At 37.9% G+C, this 20,281-nt stretch overlaps 1 protein-coding gene across 7 annotated transcripts in view; it reads left to right on the top strand.

The window, feature by feature from the left end:
* Positions 1 to 2,840: 2,840 nt before the first annotated feature.
* LOC129719471 (lysophospholipid acyltransferase 6) overlaps positions 2,841 to 20,281 on the top strand; it is a 114,633-nt gene continuing 97,192 nt past the window's right edge. The window contains exons 1-2 of one of the 7 annotated variants that reach the window (XM_055670820.1): positions 2,841 to 2,891; positions 3,417 to 3,690. In XM_055670820.1, coding sequence (XP_055526795.1) covers positions 3,592 to 3,690 — 99 coding nt within the window. In that variant the 5' untranslated portion in view covers positions 2,841 to 2,891; positions 3,417 to 3,591. The other 6 variants (XM_055670819.1, XM_055670822.1, XM_055670821.1 and 3 more) reach the window with 6 other exon arrangements.

Genomic DNA, 20,281 nt, shown 5'->3' with positions numbered 1-20,281 from the left:
CAACATCAATGTCAGCAGGATCCGTGACACCTATCAGTTCCTAAAATGGTCTATTTAACGCTAGGTCACAAAATATTGTTTGTGATCTACTATGCACTCACTGAGTAGTGAAAGCTAACCAAACAATGCACAAGGAATATATTTTTTCTCTTATAATAATTACGGAAAGTGAACCACATAACATGGTGATTCTGCTTCATTGATTAAGGGGTTATATACCTTTTTAGCTTTCAAAAAACCGAAATTTTTTTGATTGCATTATCTTCAAATACAACATCTTGAGAACATTTTCACAAATTTTCATAAAGATCTGAGCAAAAGGAAGAAAGTAAGAGCGATTTGCAGGGCGCCTCGCCACGGCCGTATAAGCTAAACTTGAAACTTTACACGCGATTATCTCGGTATAAAGTTTTCCGAAAAATGACTTTGCCGTGATCCTGATTGCGGGAAAACTACTGAACCGATTTCTTTCGTTTTTTTATTTGAATTTTCGTTATTAAATTCGCCGGTCCTTGAACGATCGCTTTTTGAAACATACAGTTACATTTTACCGCAAAAAAATTTTGAATGCAATTTTTAGCGCTCAAAACGTGCATTTTTTTGGGAAAAACGTTCCCGTTTGCACTGAAAACAAAATGCTCATGAAAGCGGTCGTTCAAGGACACGGCACACTTCTAAACTAATGAAATAATATGATTTTTCTGATTAAGGTTGACCCGCTGAGTCACTATCAGGATCACCGCAAGCCTCTGCAAAAAATAGCGTTTCGGGGAAACGGCCATTACTCCAGTAATAATTGGTATATCTCAAAATCAAACGTATTATTCTGTTGTTGATAAACTGTAATTTCAGAAAAATACCACTTTGATGCAATGAAAATGGTGCTATGCACTTGAAAATAAATTCAAACTTCCCTCATTTTTTTCGACCAAAAAGGTATATAACCCCTTAATAGTGGAGATCTATAATCTCCCATCTAGAATGAAGAGACAACAAGTAAACGAAATCGAAATGAAAAAGTCCTTTTGAAATGTTTCTAGATATTCAACAATTTTCATTTTCGAATGCATTCAGAATCCCCCCGGGAGATTTGTCACTTCAATGTCAAATATGACTTTGACTTCAGATTTGACGGATTGCGGTCCGATAACTGCAAAGTTAAAAAGCGTTGCAGTTAAAAGACTTGCAGTTATCGAACGGCGACTGTACCATAAAAATGACAAAGTAGTGTTCTGGCCAGACCTTGCATTGTCACACTATGCTAATGCAACCTTAGCGGATTTGCGGCAAGGCAATATCGGGTTTATTCCGAAAGGATATAATCCTCTAAATGTGCCCCAGTTGCTGTCTATTGAAACTTTCGGAGCAAATTTGAAGCGAAAGGTCTACCATAAAGGTTACAGAGCAAAAAACGTCAATTGTTTGATAGAAAAATCAAGAAGGAGCTCAAAACAATTGAAACATCCGAAATTCAGGAAGCTATAAAGCAAGTACCCCAGAGGATCAAGAAATCAGCGCGATGTGGAGCTGAGTTTTTCCTATGAGGTTTGTTAATGAGTTACATTACTTGAATAAACAAACAAGTATATGAAAATAAGTTGCGCAAGATTTTGATTTGGAATTGAAAGTTTGTTCGGATTTTTTTCTCATAGGTTATTTCCAAAACTGCGTAAAATAAGAAAAATTATGACTTTTTCTGTTTAATTTGTCTATAAATCAAGATCTGAAGCAATGGCATGTGTTTTTTACGTTAAAATGTTCGTTGATGTTCAGGAAAGGCTTGTGTGTGTTATTTTGCGAGATACTGAGGTATTCCTGACAAAACTGCGTAAAACATGCAAATTATGACTTTATGTTTGATTTATCGAATATAAATATTCCCGGTGTCGAGATGATGCTATAAAGCCGAAATTAATTACAGTTGTTTTAAAATACACTTGCGATATCTGTAAAACAAGTTTAAATGGTCAAATACCCAGTATTCAATAGAGGCAATTGCCGAATCTGGATGATAACGTGCCCAACAACTTGTTCGAGATATAGTCACGACTGTAGTATGGGTTATCGTTAAATCAGATGAAGTATCCTCCGTTTATGCACAAAATAGCCAAATATCATCCAATATGGGTATTTTCAGATCCGTGATAATGCCCTGAGGACCAATATGATTGAAGTGTAAGATGTGAAATGTGACGTAATATTGCTGAAGTAAGTTGTACTAAAGAAGCAGTGTAAGATAAGAAACGATTCTCAATTTTGAACCTTTGCGACCTTTTGAACCTTTGAACCTTACCGAGCGACATCGTGGAGGTTTAAGTAATTATAAATAATATTAAATTTATCTAATCAGGTTCAACCTCTTCTTATTTAGAGATTGAACGGAATTGGCTTATACTGTTCTATGTATTTTTCATAGTCTTTTTTGCCAGATAATATATTTTTTCGTGTATCTAATGTTATTTATCTAAAAACGGAAAATACCAGAAAAGAAATGACATTAACAGCTCCTGCATAAAGAAACGAGAAATTCCGAACCATTTCCTCAATTTGCTATGTAATTTCACATTACAAAATACGCTACAATCCACATAATACCCATCTACGGTTTTCTTAAATATCGATTTCGTTCCACTTATAACTTCAAAACAAAATAACATATTTGACATTCTATCGCCAGCCGAACTCTGCGGTACTTCCTGAAGTCGGCCCTGTCATGATACGCGCCCGATCTCGGCTGTCACTTTTCGGCATCGGAAAGCTTCCGCGTCCGCCGTCACCGTGCATGTTTGTGTGCGTAAAGCAGCACACCAGCAAGCGAGCCGGAGCGCACAGAATCTCGCGGACGCCAGCCAAGCGCAGTTCGAGTGAGTAATCCGAACCGAACAGAGCGGGTTTGTGAACTCGAGGCGACGACGACTCCCACGAGTAGTGCTTTGTGCCATACCACGGTCAACGCGCTTCGGCGGGCGCTGGTTTGGTTTGCCGTCTCTTTTTCTCTGCGACTAACGCGACATAAACTCGCGAATTATTATTCTTGCTATTTCTAGAGTGGATGCATCAGTTTAAGAACAATACTAAGAATACCGTTCTTCCTTTTTATTCACTGGTTTCGAGTGTGTCTATATTTTGTGTGTGTGTCATCATTGAATAATATTTTATTTGATAATCTGTCTGTTTTGCGAGACGAGGAGGATTTATCTCAATTGGAAAAGTGGTTAAATGCTGCCTAAATTCGATCGTTGTGTGTGAAGAGAAAGTGGAAATTTTTCAATCGGAGAAGCGCAGATTACGTAAAAAAGCAGTTTGAGAGTGTTGATTGGAAAACAAAAATAAACTTTGTTTTGCTTCATCACCATTTTCATGAAAAACTATCCCAAAAAAAAAACCAACCTCTGTTTTTTTTTCGTTCGTTTCAGTGAAACTTTAAAATTATTGGAGAAGGTTTAGTGTTGAAGTCGGATCAAAAGAAAAGTGACGTTTGCGAATACGGAGAGATATCAACAGTAGGAAATCGCAGATTTTGTTATTGTTTCATCGTTGTGTGTTGGTTCGCAGTAGGTGGTGCCGGTGGCGGCAGCCCCACCCGCGACAATGCAACAAATAGCCAACGTAGTTGGATACAATGCCTACTACGATGGCAGCCGGGTTTTCACCTGGCTGGCGGATCTGTGCGGACTGTCGGTTGATTTGGTAAGTATCTTGAAACAACGTTGAATATTTCTTTCGGTAATCGTGGAAGCATTAGGTACCAACCAAGAAAAAGTTGAAAAAAGAAGTGGTTATGATTCATTATCGGGCCCCTTAATCCGTGACGATTTCCGTGCAGAACCTTTTCCAGTCTTCGCAGAGCAATAATCACCATCTCATTTCACCTCCTTATCAGATATCTAGCAACAAGATAACTGGATGCGAATGAAGCAGACCGTGTTTAAGATATGTTTCCCAGCTAGGTGTGTGTTGGTGGCCGGCCGTTGAATCGATTTTTTTCCTCGCTCGGTAAACTTCCATTGAAATTGGCTCTCGTCTGCTTGTCTGCTTGCAGTTCGCATCGCAGCCGCATTCGCTGTGCACTGGCTTTGTTCCGCCGATGTACTTGACTCAGGTGGAAATTGTGAAATATGAGCGGTGCTTGATGAAAGCATAGTTATGTGGCCCGATCGGGGCCACTGTTGTGAAGTTCGTTGAATCAATCGGCAAATGTAATTGAGATTTACAGAAACTCTGATGTATTTTCCCGAGAATATTTGCTTGGGCTGTTGGGAAATTCCATGAATACAGTTGTAGTTTAAGTTGAATTAAAAGACTGTTTCTTCTTAGTCAAGCTTGATAAATGTTGAAGTAGCATTGGTAACATTACGTCACAACTATCAAAAAGTTTCTCGCACCTCAACGTTTTACAAATCCATTTGTTGTGAGAACTCATCTATTGAATTTGAAAGTTTGAACGTGGTGTAGATTTTGATATGTTCTGAATTGGGTCTATGAAAGAAAATTGAATTTTATAATTAAACCAATTTTTTTTTGTAAAAAACCTAAGCAATTTGTCTCAAATTTACCCAATCAAGACAAAGTATGGAACATTTTCTACAAAATCGGATAAAATTTACAGAAAGTTTATAGAAAAAGAAAATAAAAAAAATATCGAGAACGCTTTTTCTGCATATTTTTTGTGTGTCGATTTCTGCTAATTATTTTTTATCTGTGATTTTTTGAATATCATATAGTTAACGAATTGCTGAAAATATTTAACGTTTCAAATTTCCACATTCAACTGCAAAATGATTTAAAAATGTATGTTTGCGTGGAATAAATTATTGAATTGTCCATTCGCCTCATAAACTACAAAGAAGTTGCGCATAGAACGTTTACGAAAGAAGTTGCGCATAGAACGTTTACTTAGAAGATCTCAGTGGCGTCGGGTCCACCTGTGCAACATGTGCACTGCACAGGTACCGTATTCCCTAATATACGAACATATGGAATTGTCGAAATATCATAACCTATAAAAGCAGGTAAGCATACGAGCGAAAGCCATTCAATTTAAAGCACCAAACACTTTGGTTTGATTTTCTTCTTTCATTCAAGGAAAAAGAACTTAAATAAATGTTTAGTGCACATGTGACGAAACGCGTCTGGAAGATCTAGATAAAAAAGATATCAAATTTACATAGTTTACATGGTAAACAACCTCCAGATACTACTATTCACATAGTAGTACCTGAAGGTAAAAAATGCTTTTACGAGAATTTACTGACTAAGTAAAATTACTTTATTAAAAAAATGCAAAGCCTTGGTGCTACATTCCGTATCGGAATTCGACCTTCTGTTTACTATACACAGACTTCGCAGCCAACCGTTAAGTGTACAGGACAATTGCGGGACTAGCGCTACGATCCTATTGGCACTAACAGTCTCTCCCGAGTCAAGACTCGAACCTACGACGACTGGCTTGTTAGGCCAGCATCGTACCTCGAGACCAGCTGGGGAGGCTAAAATTACTTTATTATGGGTGATAAAAAGTAAAAAAAAGTTGATTCTGGATACAATTTTATACTCTGTTCGATCGGCAGAGTGCGCTGGAAGATTGCAGAATAAATGAAAAGTTGAATTTCTCGTGAAAGTCCTTCGTTTGATGGACAATCTGATGCTGTGGGTTGAAAAGAGACAGTTTCGTAACTTTAGGAACCAGGAATTTCTCGAAAAGGGGTTGTTTTGAAGTAACATGATAAGATAACTTTTCTGGATCGACAAGGCGGTCTGTTGCTATTCAAATATGGCAATGACGTCAAGGAAAGCAATACTAAGAATATCTCTGAGTCAATGCCGATTCAGTATATGCTGACAAGATTTTCGAGATAACTTCAGTTTCACCATGGATCAAGAGAAGGTAAAATTAAATCCACTAGTCAGGTCCATCCAATAGTTTTGCCTGCCAGACTTGGGCTTATAAGAAATTGTCTATCGTTTACTCTTGTTAAATCCGATAAAAATATATTCGTTTATTCTGAAAACAATTTAATTATCCTTCGACTCACAAAAGGTATCGCAGATACTATCTTCTAGCTTTTATTGTGCGCCATTATCCTATCGAGTAATCTTCACCCTAGAAGCACCCGCTCAACTAATGGCATACCTGGTGTCGAATTTTCCCTTAGTCGTTAACAATCAGGACTGGAAAATTGTTTTCCCCTACGTACTCACTAGAGATGGTCAGGTACGGGTATTTTTACCCGAAACCCGTAACCGACGGGTTCGGGTCGGGTTTCGGGTAACGCCAAAAAATATTTTACGGGTTCGGGTCGGGTACGGGTAATTAAAAAACCAAGGCTTGGGGTTCGGGTCGGGTACGGGTTTGAAAAATTCTCAACTGTTCGGGTACGGGTCGGGTGCGGGTAATTCAATTTTCGTGCATTATGAGAATTAATTTTTTTTTTATTTCAAGCCTGGGTGTTTTCTTAATGTCGATAATCGATAGTTCTTCCTGCAACGGTTTTGATTTAAATGGAATTCTTGTTGGGCTTTTGAAGTAGAATACTTCTCTTAGGAAGTTCGGCTACATAGGGATGTGAAATGAAAATCTAAAACCGAAAAAAGTGAAAAATATGTCCAATTTCAAATGCTAATAAATCGGTTAGTATTCGATGGATTTCCTTCGTTCTTGCAGCAATAGATTGGAAAATCTTCTAAGATTCTTCCCAAAATAAGATAATTGTAATTTTATTATTCACACTATTGTACTATTGGAAATAGTCAAGCCTTGTCAAAACGAAAAATTTGACCTCTGATTGGTTGTTATATGCTTGCTTCCCAAGCACGGTCGACAGGATCATATACCTTGCAATTGAAAACATGCTATTTGGCCTATATAAGAGCCTGTTTCAGCCGGAGCCGCTCATAATAGTTCTAGACAGCGACAACAGCAGTCGTCCTTCCTTAGCAGCAGCACTAGCTCTGTGGTTGGTCACCACGTCTCAGGAGCAGCGCGGTTTTTCTCAGCATGTGTCGCCAGACAGCCATTATTCCCCCCGTGTTGGGGCAGCATGAAGATTGCCATCAGGAAATCCAATTTTGGAAATCAAAATGCCTTTTTGAAGGCAAATAAATAAGTCATTGAAAGTTAATAATTTTTGTCAACGCAAGCAAGTATTCTGTGTTGCATCCTAGCAATTTAAATTTGTCGCACCCGTCTTATTTACTGAATGTGAAATAGCTTCCACAGTGCATGTTGTCCGTGTATCTTAATTCCCCCAATGTTAGGGCAGCTCAAAGGTTGTAATTAGCAATCGATTTTGAACAGCAAAATGCTTTTTTGAAGGCAAATAAAAAAATAATTGAAGGTTAATAATTTTCTGGCATCAACACAAGCAGACATTCTGTGCGGGATGCAATCAAATTCTGTTGTAGTTGTCTAATTTTTACTTTATTTAGTAAACTCCCCACTGTAGGGGCAGCGCAAAGGCTGCGATCAGCATAACCGACATTGGATAATAAATTGCCCTGTTAGAACGCATTCACAAAAGCAGTTAGGTCGACTATGCAGAGCTAATGTGAAGTCGATTCAATCAATCAGCATTAACAGAATTTTGTCGTCTCCCAGCTGCCAAGTTGCAACATGATGCAACACGCAACAGCGAGCAAACGAAATCGCTTGATGTTACAAACCGCAATAAGATACGGGTTAAAACCGTTGCGTGTGTGAGAGCACCATCGGTGTTTATTCGCTGGATACACTATCTACTGAACGCAATAATCTGCTTACATGCGACATGGGGACGGGAACATTTTCTTCAACCAAGCTGCACAACACGACACAAAACATGTTATTTTGTTGCTTCAATGAGAGTGCTATCGGTCCGGCTCGACAAGAAATCATTTTTGTGCATCCGTGCTACGAAACTGAGGAAAAACTTTGGAAACTGAAAAAAGAGGTGGAGCTTATCAAATGATCGCTCTGAGCCGGAATGAAGTCACACATATTTTTCAAGTTATATCATTCCACCACGTACGTAAAATAATTCATTCCTATTTTCATCCCTATATAAGAGCCTGTTTTAGTCGAAGCCGCTCATAGTAGTTCTGAACAGCGACGACAGCAGTCCTCCCTTAGCAGCAGTGGGAGCGAGCAGTGGGTACCATCGATGGCGGATAGCGGCCACAACTGTGGCATGGCTGCGAATAAGCGTAGCAGTTTCAGCGGATCTCACCATCGATAGCAGCAGGGCCAGCAGATGCAGGTACAGCGGATACCAATGGCGGCCACAACTGTGGCATGGCTACGGATAGCGTTGCAGTTGCTCAGCAGTTGAGCCAGCGTATAGCGGCCACAACTGTGGCATGGCTATGCATAGCGTAGCTGTTGCAGCGGGTATATCAGCATCGATAGTAGCAGGGTCAGCTGATGCAACGACACTCTCTTCACTAAAATGCTGTTTCAGTGTGGTAGCGGGAAGCATCAGCAGCAGGCTTGCATGAAGTGAATACATCAGCCAGCAACTTCCTCTAAGGCCTCTGCCATAGTAGACGCGAAAAGCGGCGCGAACCGATTCGCTCGGCCGTAGGTTGATGTACAGCTCTACTGGTGGCTGTACATTAACCTACAGCTGAGCGAATCGGTTCGCGTCGCTTTTCGCGTCTATTATGGCACAGGCCTAATGGAAAAGTTGTATCAGTTTGTTCAGAAGAATATTATTGTCGGTAATATTACAGAGATGCGATTGCGTAAATCCGATTTTGAATTGAACAATTATTCTTTTGAGAACAAATAACACATTTTTTTGAAGAGTTAATAGCTTTTGGTACCAATAGCAGTATAGTGACAGCCTCAGCGGTAGATGCAGATGCAGCCGGTACTTCCCTGAGGCCGATGTAAAGGTAAATGGGAGCAGCACGGCGAAACAGTTCGGGTTATGCTTAGACGCGCGTCATTTTTCGTTGTTGATATTCCCCACATGAAACGACGCGCTTTCGTATGATAGCGGTGGTATTAGCGGTAGATGCATTTGCCAACACTCCCTCCAGTAAAGCCGTGTCTAGTTTTCAATGTGAAAACACCTTTCTCATTGTGTTGACCGTGCGCCTTAGTCCTCACTATCAAGGTAACACAGAGATGTAAGATAAACACTACATCCTATGATAAATTGAACAATTGTTCTTATAAGGACAACAAATGAATAAATGAAGATTTAATTTTGAATTAGAATACTTCTCTCAGGAAGTTCGGCTACATAGGGATGTAAAATGTGAATATAAAACTGAAAAAAGTGAGAAAAATTTCAAATGCTAATAAATCGGTTAGTTTTCGATGGATTTCCTTCATTTTTGCAGCAATCGATTAGAAAATCTTCTAAGATTCCTACCAAATGCATGAAATTGCAATTTTATCATTCGAACTATTGTACTATTGAAAACTCTTAAGCCTTGTCAAAACACAAAATTCGACCTCTGATTGGTCGTTATACCGCGCTTTCCCAAGCACGGTCGGCAGAGTTATGGACCTAGTAAATTGGGAATGCATCATTTGGCCTATATAAGAGCTTCATCAGATAATAAACAAACATTTCAACGGATATTAAATTGAACAACTGAAATTTGAAGAACACAAATGATTATTTGAAAAGTTAATATTTTCTCGTTTTGCGCTATAATCCAAAGTTAATTATCTTCATCTACATGCATACTCTGATTATTATTACGTGTTTGCGTCGCTTAGTGTTTGGCTACGGTCATGCAGAACGCAAATAACGGCGCGATGCGATTCGGCAAGACGAAATCTGTTGAAATGTATAGCTCTACTTCGCCTAAAAAAGAGCTGTACATTTCACCACGGTAAGGCGAATCGCATCGCGCCGGCGTTCTGCATAACCGTAGCCTTTGTTCCGTTCCCGTTTAATGATGTCGTATTAAATGTGCATATTACAATTCGGCAGCACTTCAACTTCTCATTTGCACAAAATTTAAAAATATCCAATGAACTGCATTCAAAACATCAGACAAAAAGAAATTACAATACTTCCAATGAACGGTCAACGTTTATTTACTAGAAAAAATGACTGACACGCAAGCAGCCAGGTTATCTTTCTTGTAAAAGTATTCTACTTCAACCTTGCGGTCGTGGCTTTGCATACAACCTTCTTGTGATTTTTTTCATAACTGTCAGGAAAACCGCGGAACATTGCACAGTGGGGCGACTTAATACAAATGCTTGTCAAGTAAAAAAAAAGTGTCGATAAATACGACAAAAATATGGTATTTACTCAATTTTGGCGTGCTGAACACGAATCTCCATTCCACTTTTTATTTGGGGACGTTCACAAAGCACGTGACTTAATTTCTCATGATTTTTTAGCACTTTTCCCCTAACTTTTTTATTAAACAGAATTATATGATCTTTAACCACAAGCAACGCCACAGGACGTCCTCTTTACAAAAACAGATTACGTAGTTTTTGCACAACTCCTCAAATCAACCAAATTTCGCAAAAAAAAATTGTTTGTATAAAAATTAAAACAATATTGTATATTATAATGGGTAATAAAAACTAACTACAAATCAACTTTTTCTTCGAGGCCAAAAAAAAACCAAGCAATCATTGAAGCTGCAAAGCGTTTCAAAGTAATGATATATTTTTTTTAAATATGTCAAAAAACGTCAGTATGCCGAGCTTTGAAAAGTAAAAAAAAAAATCAAATTTTATGTTGCATTCAAATTTTGGACTTAGGCACTTAAATGTTATATCAATAATGGAAAAATATTATGAAACAGCTGACGTTTAAACACTTGTTTTGATGGCCAGCGCTTTCCCACTATGCATTGAGATGTTTAGTACGAAACAAATATATGAGATTTGACAGCGATAGCATAGCCTTGGTTTGTACTGTGACCAAGGATGCCGCATGTGCAGAAATATCTGTTTTTTACCGATTTTCAGGATTTATCGATGACACCGAATCTATACTCAAAATTACAGGTTTTTGACAAATGCAGTGAATTATAAAATTTTTCTCAAGTTTTAAACTATTTTAATTTTGACCTTTGGAAATTCGTTTGACCCTTTAATGTGTTTATAAAACTCGTCGTTTATTTTAAACTTTACCAGACATGCACTTTTCATAGTGGACCGATTCCTTATAGTGGACCACCCGCCTGAAACTCTGGGTTCATTATCAATCGTTCACACTAGGGTGGTCGGTATTACCGACTTTTCGATAAACCGGTATTTCGGTATTCACAAAAATAAAAACCGGTAAAAAACCGGTATTTTTAATTTTTTTTTCCGACTAATACAAACTAGGGGCGACTCGTGGTCTTTGAACCTACTTGTTTAACTACAAAATTCTGAAAATCATAGTTTGGGGAAATAATGACAATCATGTCTGCGGAAAAACGCAAGTCATTCTCTGTACTATTTGAAAATAAAACTGAAAAATATTTAAATATATACAGAAATTTGGATTTGAAATTTATTTTTTATTTGGGTCACCTGTTTTGATCTCTTGTGGTATACGATTCAGCTACAACACTGCATAAATTTAATATTGTTTGGAAAACTTCAATGAATGAATCCAGTGATATGATTACGAAGAACATAGATTCGAAACTGATATTAATAAAAACATGCAGATTTTCATTTCAAATTTCTTTCACATCGCAAAACTTGGTTTTAAATTAATGAAATTTAAAATTCTTAGAGGAACAATTATTGAAACTGTTGAGAAGAGTAAATGAATAAAGAAGAAAATGAAATGACGATCAGACAAGAATTTACATTTTACGCATCCGAAGGAATCGAAGGTAAATACTTCTCTATTCTGTTTGATGCTCTTTAAACAGTTCTTCCAAAAAAGCAATTTTCTCAGCTAGAATTATTGCTAATGAAATTCGCTGCGGTTTGGGCGACGAAGCTATGACCATGCTACAGCTATTTAAATTTCACGTTTTCAAGAACTAGAAGCAGTAGTTTTTAGGACGAAATTCTTTATTGATTGATTATTTCATCCTGTAAACGCTTTGTATCAGGAGCAACTTATTCATAACTAGGTGCAACCTGTGCAATGCACACGGAGACGCCAAACAAAAAATAAATCCCCAATCCAAATTTATATTTAGGGTAAGGAACGGCTTAAGCAGTAGCGCCTATTTTAATCAGTCGAAGAAAACAGGCCTCAAACTCCTGGAAACGAAAACTTTGATTGTCTAGCTGCCTTACGAATATAAGTAATACCGTTAATCACGAAGAAATCTGTAACAATTGCAATTGAAACAAATCGACCTATATTGCAGCCATTCAGGAGCCACTTCGGGTGCTGAAAAAAAACGCCTGCAAAACAGATAGAAACTGCTTAAAATAGGTTCGGGGTGATTGGAATAGTGTCCCTCGATTCGTAACTTTGATTGATGATTGTCAAAGTTTGCTAACTTAGTTTTGCAATCTGAAAACAAGTTCTGATAGAGAAAACGATAGCGAATAGATTGATATACTATTGTTTGAGTTTCACCCAACACATTTCGAGTATTTCGTCTGAATACACAGGCGGTTCCTAAAGCTGCTTAAAATATGTTCCCTACCCTATATATTATTTTTTTAGTTTTACTTTTAAATAGCACAAAACGAATAATGACTCACGTTTTTTCGCGGACAAGGTTGTGATTACTGCCCCAAACTATGATTTTCAATTTGTGGTTGAACGGGTTGCCTCTGTAAGTATGAGAAAGAGATTAGATGTTCTACTTAGAAAATAAATGTTTTGCTCTATTAATATGAGTTTTTTGACATATTATAGATACACACAAATACATCATCTAAATCCAAGCAGAACAAACAAGGAGGAAAAAAAATTGATAAATAGGTTAGAGTAAATTAATATTCAATGTTGCTTCTGTCTAAATATATCTATTACTAGTTGACTCGTAGTGGCTAGCCACTTTTAAAATGCATGTTGGACTATTACTTCGACTCACTACAAATACTGGTATTTATTCTAAAATGATGAAGCTTCTTCGAAAAATCTAGTTTGGAATCAAGATTTAACTATGACAATTCGACAATTCGATGCAGATGATCAACACTAATTTTGAACTCAAATGTTAACTGTGAGATACATCCTTCTTTCAGTGTATTATGAAAATGCTTGGATTGATCGTTTATTTGAAGACGAATGAACATCTTGCCTCCCATACAGAACCACTGCACAGAACATGTTTTTCCATTATTTAACTATTTTCGAGAAAAAAATTCTAATGATTTATTAATTTGCGTTTAAGCTGTATAATTTAAATAAGAGTTCAATTTCTCAACTGTAGGATGTTACATTTCAAGTAAAACTTACAAAACAAACAAAAACAAATGTGATCGAGAAAAACATAACAATTTGCAAAATAGTTGCCTACGATAAAATACACTAAGGTCGTTTTTTACGCGGGGGATGCGTTCCAAATTTGTATGGGCCCGCGTAAAAAACGACTTTTTTGAGTTGCAAATATAACAAAGAAAACCGTCCTAAAACGTTAAAACCTCGTTTGAATATGATAGTGGCCAATCTAGAGACCAAAATTTAATATTTAAAATTTTGAGTATTTACACCAAAAATTGTGAATTGTTTTGAAAACTGATATATGATCACTCATGGCCTAAAACGGAAAACGTGATTGAAATGAGGTCGATATCTTGTACCGTTTTTGAGTTATGGAGGAAAGCAACCCGCGTAAAAAAACCGCATAAAAAGCGACCTTACTGTATTGAACTACGCCAGAAATCATTCACTCGTGCAAAAGTTTGCCTCTGTACTTTATAATAGTCATGGCAAAGCCTAGAATAACTGGGTACTGACGTTTCCTAATCATTATTGGGTAGTTCATATCACTCTGTGATACTCCGGTATAACCTCACACATTATCAATTTCGCGCATGAAAAGCCTGTCCCCCGCGTTCCCTTGTTCCTGGTTTTAAACCTGAAATGTGTGGTGTAATGCTTGAATGTGTATAAGGGTTTCAAAGGGAAATACACTAAGGTCTTTTTACGCAGATTTCGAAATTAACGCGTTTTTTATGCGGATTTCGGATTCTACGCAGATTTTTAAGAAAAGTCGTTTTTGACGCGGCATTTTTTAATTTTATAATCGCTTATTTAGAATGTCTGAGGATTCGTTTTATATTTTTCCTTGATGTTCAGCTCAGTTCGTAGGTGGAAATAACACTGCTGTTTATTCTTTTTTGAAAGTATTTAGCAGAAATGGTTAAAAACCTTTAGCAAATGAAGTTTTCTACGCGAATTTCGGAATTCAAGTGGTTTTTTACGTCGATTTCGGAATTTGTCTTGTTCTTTTTTTTCAAACAAATCAAATGCTTGGTTTTTGTAAGACAGTACCTATGTTGGATTTTAGAATAATAGTAAACTACATGGCGATATTTCAAACATCTAAAATAAAAACTATTAATCAAATTCAAAGTAATGATCAATAGTGTAAGCTTATACTGTATCTGTATTTATAAAGCAATAACATAATATCTTATTATTTAATTACGTATAGACTGGTGATATTTGTTTCAAATAACCCATGATGTACTTGACTTTTCATAGTCGGGTACCGTCTTATGCCATCTCTTAACAACCAAATTTTTGATGAAGCTGTGTGATGTAACAGGAAGAATTCATAATCAAGTGGTAGTGGTTAGGTTAATTTCAAATCTCTGGGTCATGCTGAATATTTATGATACTACGTTCCTTTTACATCCCGAAATCACCTTCCTCTGTCTTCAGCGAAGCATTATATTTTTGGCGGTTTTTGTCGATGCAACTGGATGAGAACATTTAGCCATGTGCGAATAATAACACGTGTGTCTAAGAAAGTTAAAACTCAGTTCACTCTGATTTCCTCACGCTTCAATGGGTCTGTATCAGGCGAGAGGAGGTGTGTAGAGGACTAAACGCAATCAATGGTAACTTGTAGTTGCTGCACATAAAAAAATAACAAACTTTGGTGTACCTCAGGTTCATAGTTTGCTAGTAAAGAAGACAATTTTAGTAACTTGCGTTTGGCGTGTGCGTGACCACTGACAGCTTACGAAACTATATATATTCCGATATACACCGTCATGTGATTTGTAACGCCTTCCTAAGTGGGTAGCATTCATTTACCTTACAATGATTTATGAATATTGACAATTATTTTTTTTATTTAAAGAAAAATACTGGAAATACCGGTTTTTTCGCCTCTCCAATACCGGTATTTCGGTATTGCAAAAAATATCGGTTTTACCGGTTTTTGTTTTACCGGTAAACCACCCTAGTTCACACGCACACTCGGTTCTAGCCTAACTCCGGCCATCATCTCGAGAGACCACATATGACAATCAGTGCATAAAATGTGCGAGGTAACCAGGCATTTTGAAATAAAAAATTAAAAAAAAAATCCAGGACGGTTCGGGTACGGGTCGGGTACCGGCAATTTCGGCGTTTTTTTCTATCGGGTACGTGTCGGGTACGGGTAGTTGGAATAGATATTTTTCGGGTTCGGGTCGGGTACGGGTATTTTAAACAAACCAGACTTCGGGTACGGGTTTGAAAATTTTCGTTGAGTCGGGTACGGGTAACAAATTTCCCATACCCGACCATCTCTAGTACTCACTTTTTGTTCGTTTCTCTTGTTTCTCTACTTAGGAGTAGAAAACAAAGCTTCTACATACCAAAACATCTTTTGAACATAAAAATTTCTTGCAAGTACAGCCAAGAAACTCGTTCCAAAGTTTTACTCCTGTTTTTCATTGCCAAAACTATCCCCGTCCGCTCGGAAGTTTACTATCCAATGAACAGAGTTATCCGGTTTCGTTGGCCTTTTCATGTTGGAAAAGTTTCTATCCGCTTGTGTTTGCGACGAACGGGAAGAATCGGGAATTGATGTTAATTAAAATTTTTGCAACGATTTCGTGAATTTGAATCAGAAGAGTGGCGAGAGTTTTACTACACTTTCGTTTAACGTTCTAATTAGTCCTCCTGGCTAACTGACCAGACGGGTTTCGTAGTAAAACCGCATCCTCCTGCCTCCTGACATGGTGACCGCGGGTTGGTGGGACAAAGGTGTTCAAATCATTTGCGGTGGTAATGTTTTGCTTGAAAGGTAGATTATTGCTGATATACCTATAAGGAGAGTGTGTTGCTTGAAAGTTTTTTGAAAGATTTCGCTTGTATTAAGTGATTGAGTTTTGAGTTGTGCATAAAAAGTGATTGACACGACTGCGGTTTGGTGGCTTCTAAATTTCAACAATGTTTGTTAAGTGAGATCTTGGACAATTTCCTATTACTGGGCCTACGTATGTACAAAGAGCTCTATGAGCTTTTTGGAATGACTTACATTTGGTGTAATGAACGTTCTAAATTGGGCACACTTTTTGACAACCAGCAGATTGGTCATCGTCTTTTGATCTTCGCAACGTTCAAGTTCCATTATTACTGCATAGTTCGATATTGCACTGAAAGGTTCTGGGCCAATAAATTGTGAGTTAGATTCTTGTTTTGCAAGTTCATCCGCCTTTTCATTCCCATCAATGCCATAATGTCCTGGAATTCAGTATAAATTAACTGATTTCATTTGACATAAGTGTCGCAATGTGAGAATACATTCCTAGACAATCTTGGATGTACAGTTATAAGCACCAAGTGCTCGAGACCCAGTTGGTCTCGAGGTACGATGCTGGCCTAACAAGCCAGTTGTCGTAGGTTCGAGTCTCGGGTCGGGAGAAACTGTTAGTGTCAGTAGGATCGTAGCGCTAGCCCCGCAATTGTCCTGTACACTGAACAGTTGGCTGCGAAGTCTGTGTATAATAAACAGAAGGTCAAGTTCCGAATCGGAATGTAGCACCAAGGCTTTGCTTTGCTTTCAACGTGCTTGACAGTCAGAAAAAATATTTGGGTGTTTATATTTTCTAGTCAGACAAACATTCGCACACTAAAGGATTGCAAAAATCTCTGCTTGAAACACTGTCGGCCAATGTATTTCCAGGGCCGAAGATTCCTGCACCTGTTTTTGTACCTAGTTTGAGCCATCTGTGAAAAATATCGATGAGCCCAAATGACCGTCTGGAATTTCGACTTCCCAGTCTGTACATGACGTTTCGCAAAGCTTGTAGGGAATGTCATAGTTATCCTGAGGTGCACTTGACAAGATAGTTCTTGTTCTTTTAAGCCTCAGAGCACTCCTCTCTGCTTATAGTTGCATGTTCAACGGCAGTAGATCCGCAAAGCCCACAACTAAGGTTGCACATTCAATTTTAGGGTACTTTTTCGCCGTGCTTTTTCGCTCCACAAATACAATTTGAAGAAACAATGTATGGCAAACTTGTAGTCCCTATTGTAAACGACGCCCGTTTTCAGAACTTGTCCAATCTTCACCGTTGACCCAAAGCTTCCCGGACTCGCTCTTCGGACCGACTTCTCAAGGACTTAGCCCACGGACAGATACCCCACGATCAATAGAAATTCGGATACGTATAGACAAGAAGTCTAACTCAGTTGATTGCTCATTTACGACTAACTGTATTTAAACTAAGGGGTATATATTTCATTTGATCATCTCTCTTTGTATGGGTAATACCCCAGCCTGCTGCCCGATAGCACAAGCTTCGAAAATTGTTTATACTATGTAGTGCCACAAGTTTGTTGAATAGTGGAACGCTCTATGCCTGAAACGTGAAAGCTCATATTCAGTCAATATTCGCGGTGAATGTCATATATGATATTCACCGCGAAGATTGACCGAATATCCCACTAAATATGTGCTCTCACACTTTAGGTATAAGAGGTGGAGCATTGCTTTCTTCGACAAACTTGTAGCATTGCTAAAGGACTAAAAGTTTGTCGTACATCATGTTTAAAAATTGTACTTGTGAAGCAACCTATCGGAACGCGGCCAATTGAATTGATTTTACACCGCAAAATTGAATATGCATCCTTGCCCACAACCTCGGAACCTTTTGCTCCTAAGTTTCTGAGAAGATCGTCCACCACCAAAGTCCACATAAGTGGCGAAGGAACACCTCCTTGCGGACATTCTTTTGTTTTCCTTACCGTGATCGACGAACCTCCCAACTCAGAAGTGATTTCCCTTTTTTCATGCATAGTATGTATCCAATCAACAATACTCGTGAGAAATCCTTTTTTCCTCATTGCACTAGACATTGAAGAATGGGACTCGTTATCAAAAGCACCTTAAATATCCAAGAAAGAGCAATTTCTTTAGCTGAAAGTGATTTTTCAATTTTCATAACCAGCGTGTGATAATTAATTTTCCAGCTTGATAGGCGAACTGAAACTTAGAACGAAGATTTGTTGGCATGTAAGATGAATAAATTAAATCATTTAGCACTTTTTCCATTGTCTTTAACCAAACCGAAGAAAAACCTAAGAAAGATGCGTCCCATCACGCTTCCCAGTTTCAGGTATGAAGACTACTCCTACTATCCTCCATTTTGATGGAATATGATTCAACCTTAAACTCTAGTCTAGTCTAGTCTAGTCTACACTAACACAGCCAGTACGTGAAAGGATCCTGGAAAATGATATCCACCATTTAAAAAAAAAATGGTTTCCATACATTTTTCTTATTGCGGCCAGGCCCAGTGCCTTAGATTATCGGTATTTATTCGTGAGTTGATGAATTGAATTATTCTCAGTGTCAGCACATTTATTTTCTGGTGCAACTCACTAACCAATGCTCACTGCGATAAAGCATGAATTTCGTTTACCATATTCAATGCGAAAATTGTCGAATGAGGTTGTTTTGATTTTCACTGTTCTGAAATGATTTTTATTATTGACGCTCAAAATAACGACACGAGTGTTAAAGTTTATTCGGTCGGTGTTCATCGGTTGTTTGGTATCATGGATATCAATGTTCGCATGGGTAGTATGAGTATCAACACAAAGAAGGCTGAAAATCGCTGCTTTTGAATATCATGACAGTGAATATTCTCAGCACTGGCCAGGCCTACTGTGTAGCGCAATATAATACAATATAATCTAAGAACGGGAACAATCCGTACCAACCGATCCGTTTGTAAGAAGTAATATAATTCGTTGGGAGTGACAAAGCTAAGAAAGTACACTCCTTTGTTGACCAATCTCCTGGGATGGAACATAGGAATTTCCTCCTTATGTTCGAGTTTAGAAACCAAGGATATAGCGCCTTTACTCGCTTTAACTGTTACGGTTGGAACTTGAGTACTAACTCTAGTCCTAGCATTTTTAGCTTTTTTGCCATTACTCGCTCTCTATAAGGAATATGAACTAGGAAACATATTTGAGTTCAATATATGCTAAGAATGTGCGTACATCCCCTGTTTCTTAAGCAAAATTTGTGGCTCCCTTCGCTTGTGAACGATCACATGGAACGAACTCACCATCCAGGATTCCGTTCTTGTCGACGTTCGCCCTTGACGAACCCAAACTGCCACTGAAATCGAAACCAAAAATGCTTTGACTTTGAACGCCCGCAGCGACAGCGACGAAATGATGGTGATCAACCTTTTTGATTTCCAAATTTTTCACTGTTGTTAAGCCTATATTACACTCTTTGATCAATTGTCAAATATTTGACCTTTTGACATAATGGTCAAATTTATTTGACATCATGATTGTTGTTTGCTCTTGTTTTCCCCATGTAAAAATTGGAGAGTGACAAACAATTATCTTTGACCAAATTTTTATCTGTCAAAAAGTGACAAATATTTGACGCTTGGTCAAAGAGTGTATTAGAGCCTTTACTGTCACTTTTTCTGGGACGGCTTTGATGCTACCACGAACGCCTGTTTCTACTATTTCGCTGACGGTTATTATGCCAGATCGATCTGGGATGGCATTTTTTTCTATTCCTGAAACACTTTAATGACAACACCTCAAGCACGTAACAATAAAACGCCATTGCACTACTGATAACTACTGATTATTATAGTAAAATTAAAACCACTCTATTCGCGCTTTCCGGAATATGATTCAACCTTAAAAATCGCAATAAAAGAAAAAACTAATATTGCTTCACCTTTTTGAAGTAATGCTGGAAATATTCCATGTACACTTGCAGATTTGAAAGGCTCAGAGGATCTCATAGCACTCTCCACCCTGGTTCTCGTAAAAATTTTAGCCGCCGCATCTGATACATTACTTTCCATTCTAGTAGACTCAAAGTAAGTCTGCATAGAACATCTTTTACATGAATCAGCAAAGGCTGAATCCATCTTTTCAATAGAACCTGGAAAATGCACTTCCATCATTAGCTCCAAGGAATCACGAGG

This window comes from Wyeomyia smithii, chromosome 2, assembly GCF_029784165.1.
Source record: "Wyeomyia smithii strain HCP4-BCI-WySm-NY-G18 chromosome 2, ASM2978416v1, whole genome shotgun sequence".
NCBI lineage: Eukaryota > Metazoa > Arthropoda > Insecta > Diptera > Culicidae > Wyeomyia > Wyeomyia smithii.
The sequence above is the reverse complement of the archived record's forward strand: the minus strand, read 5'-3'. Positions and strand labels throughout refer to the sequence as shown.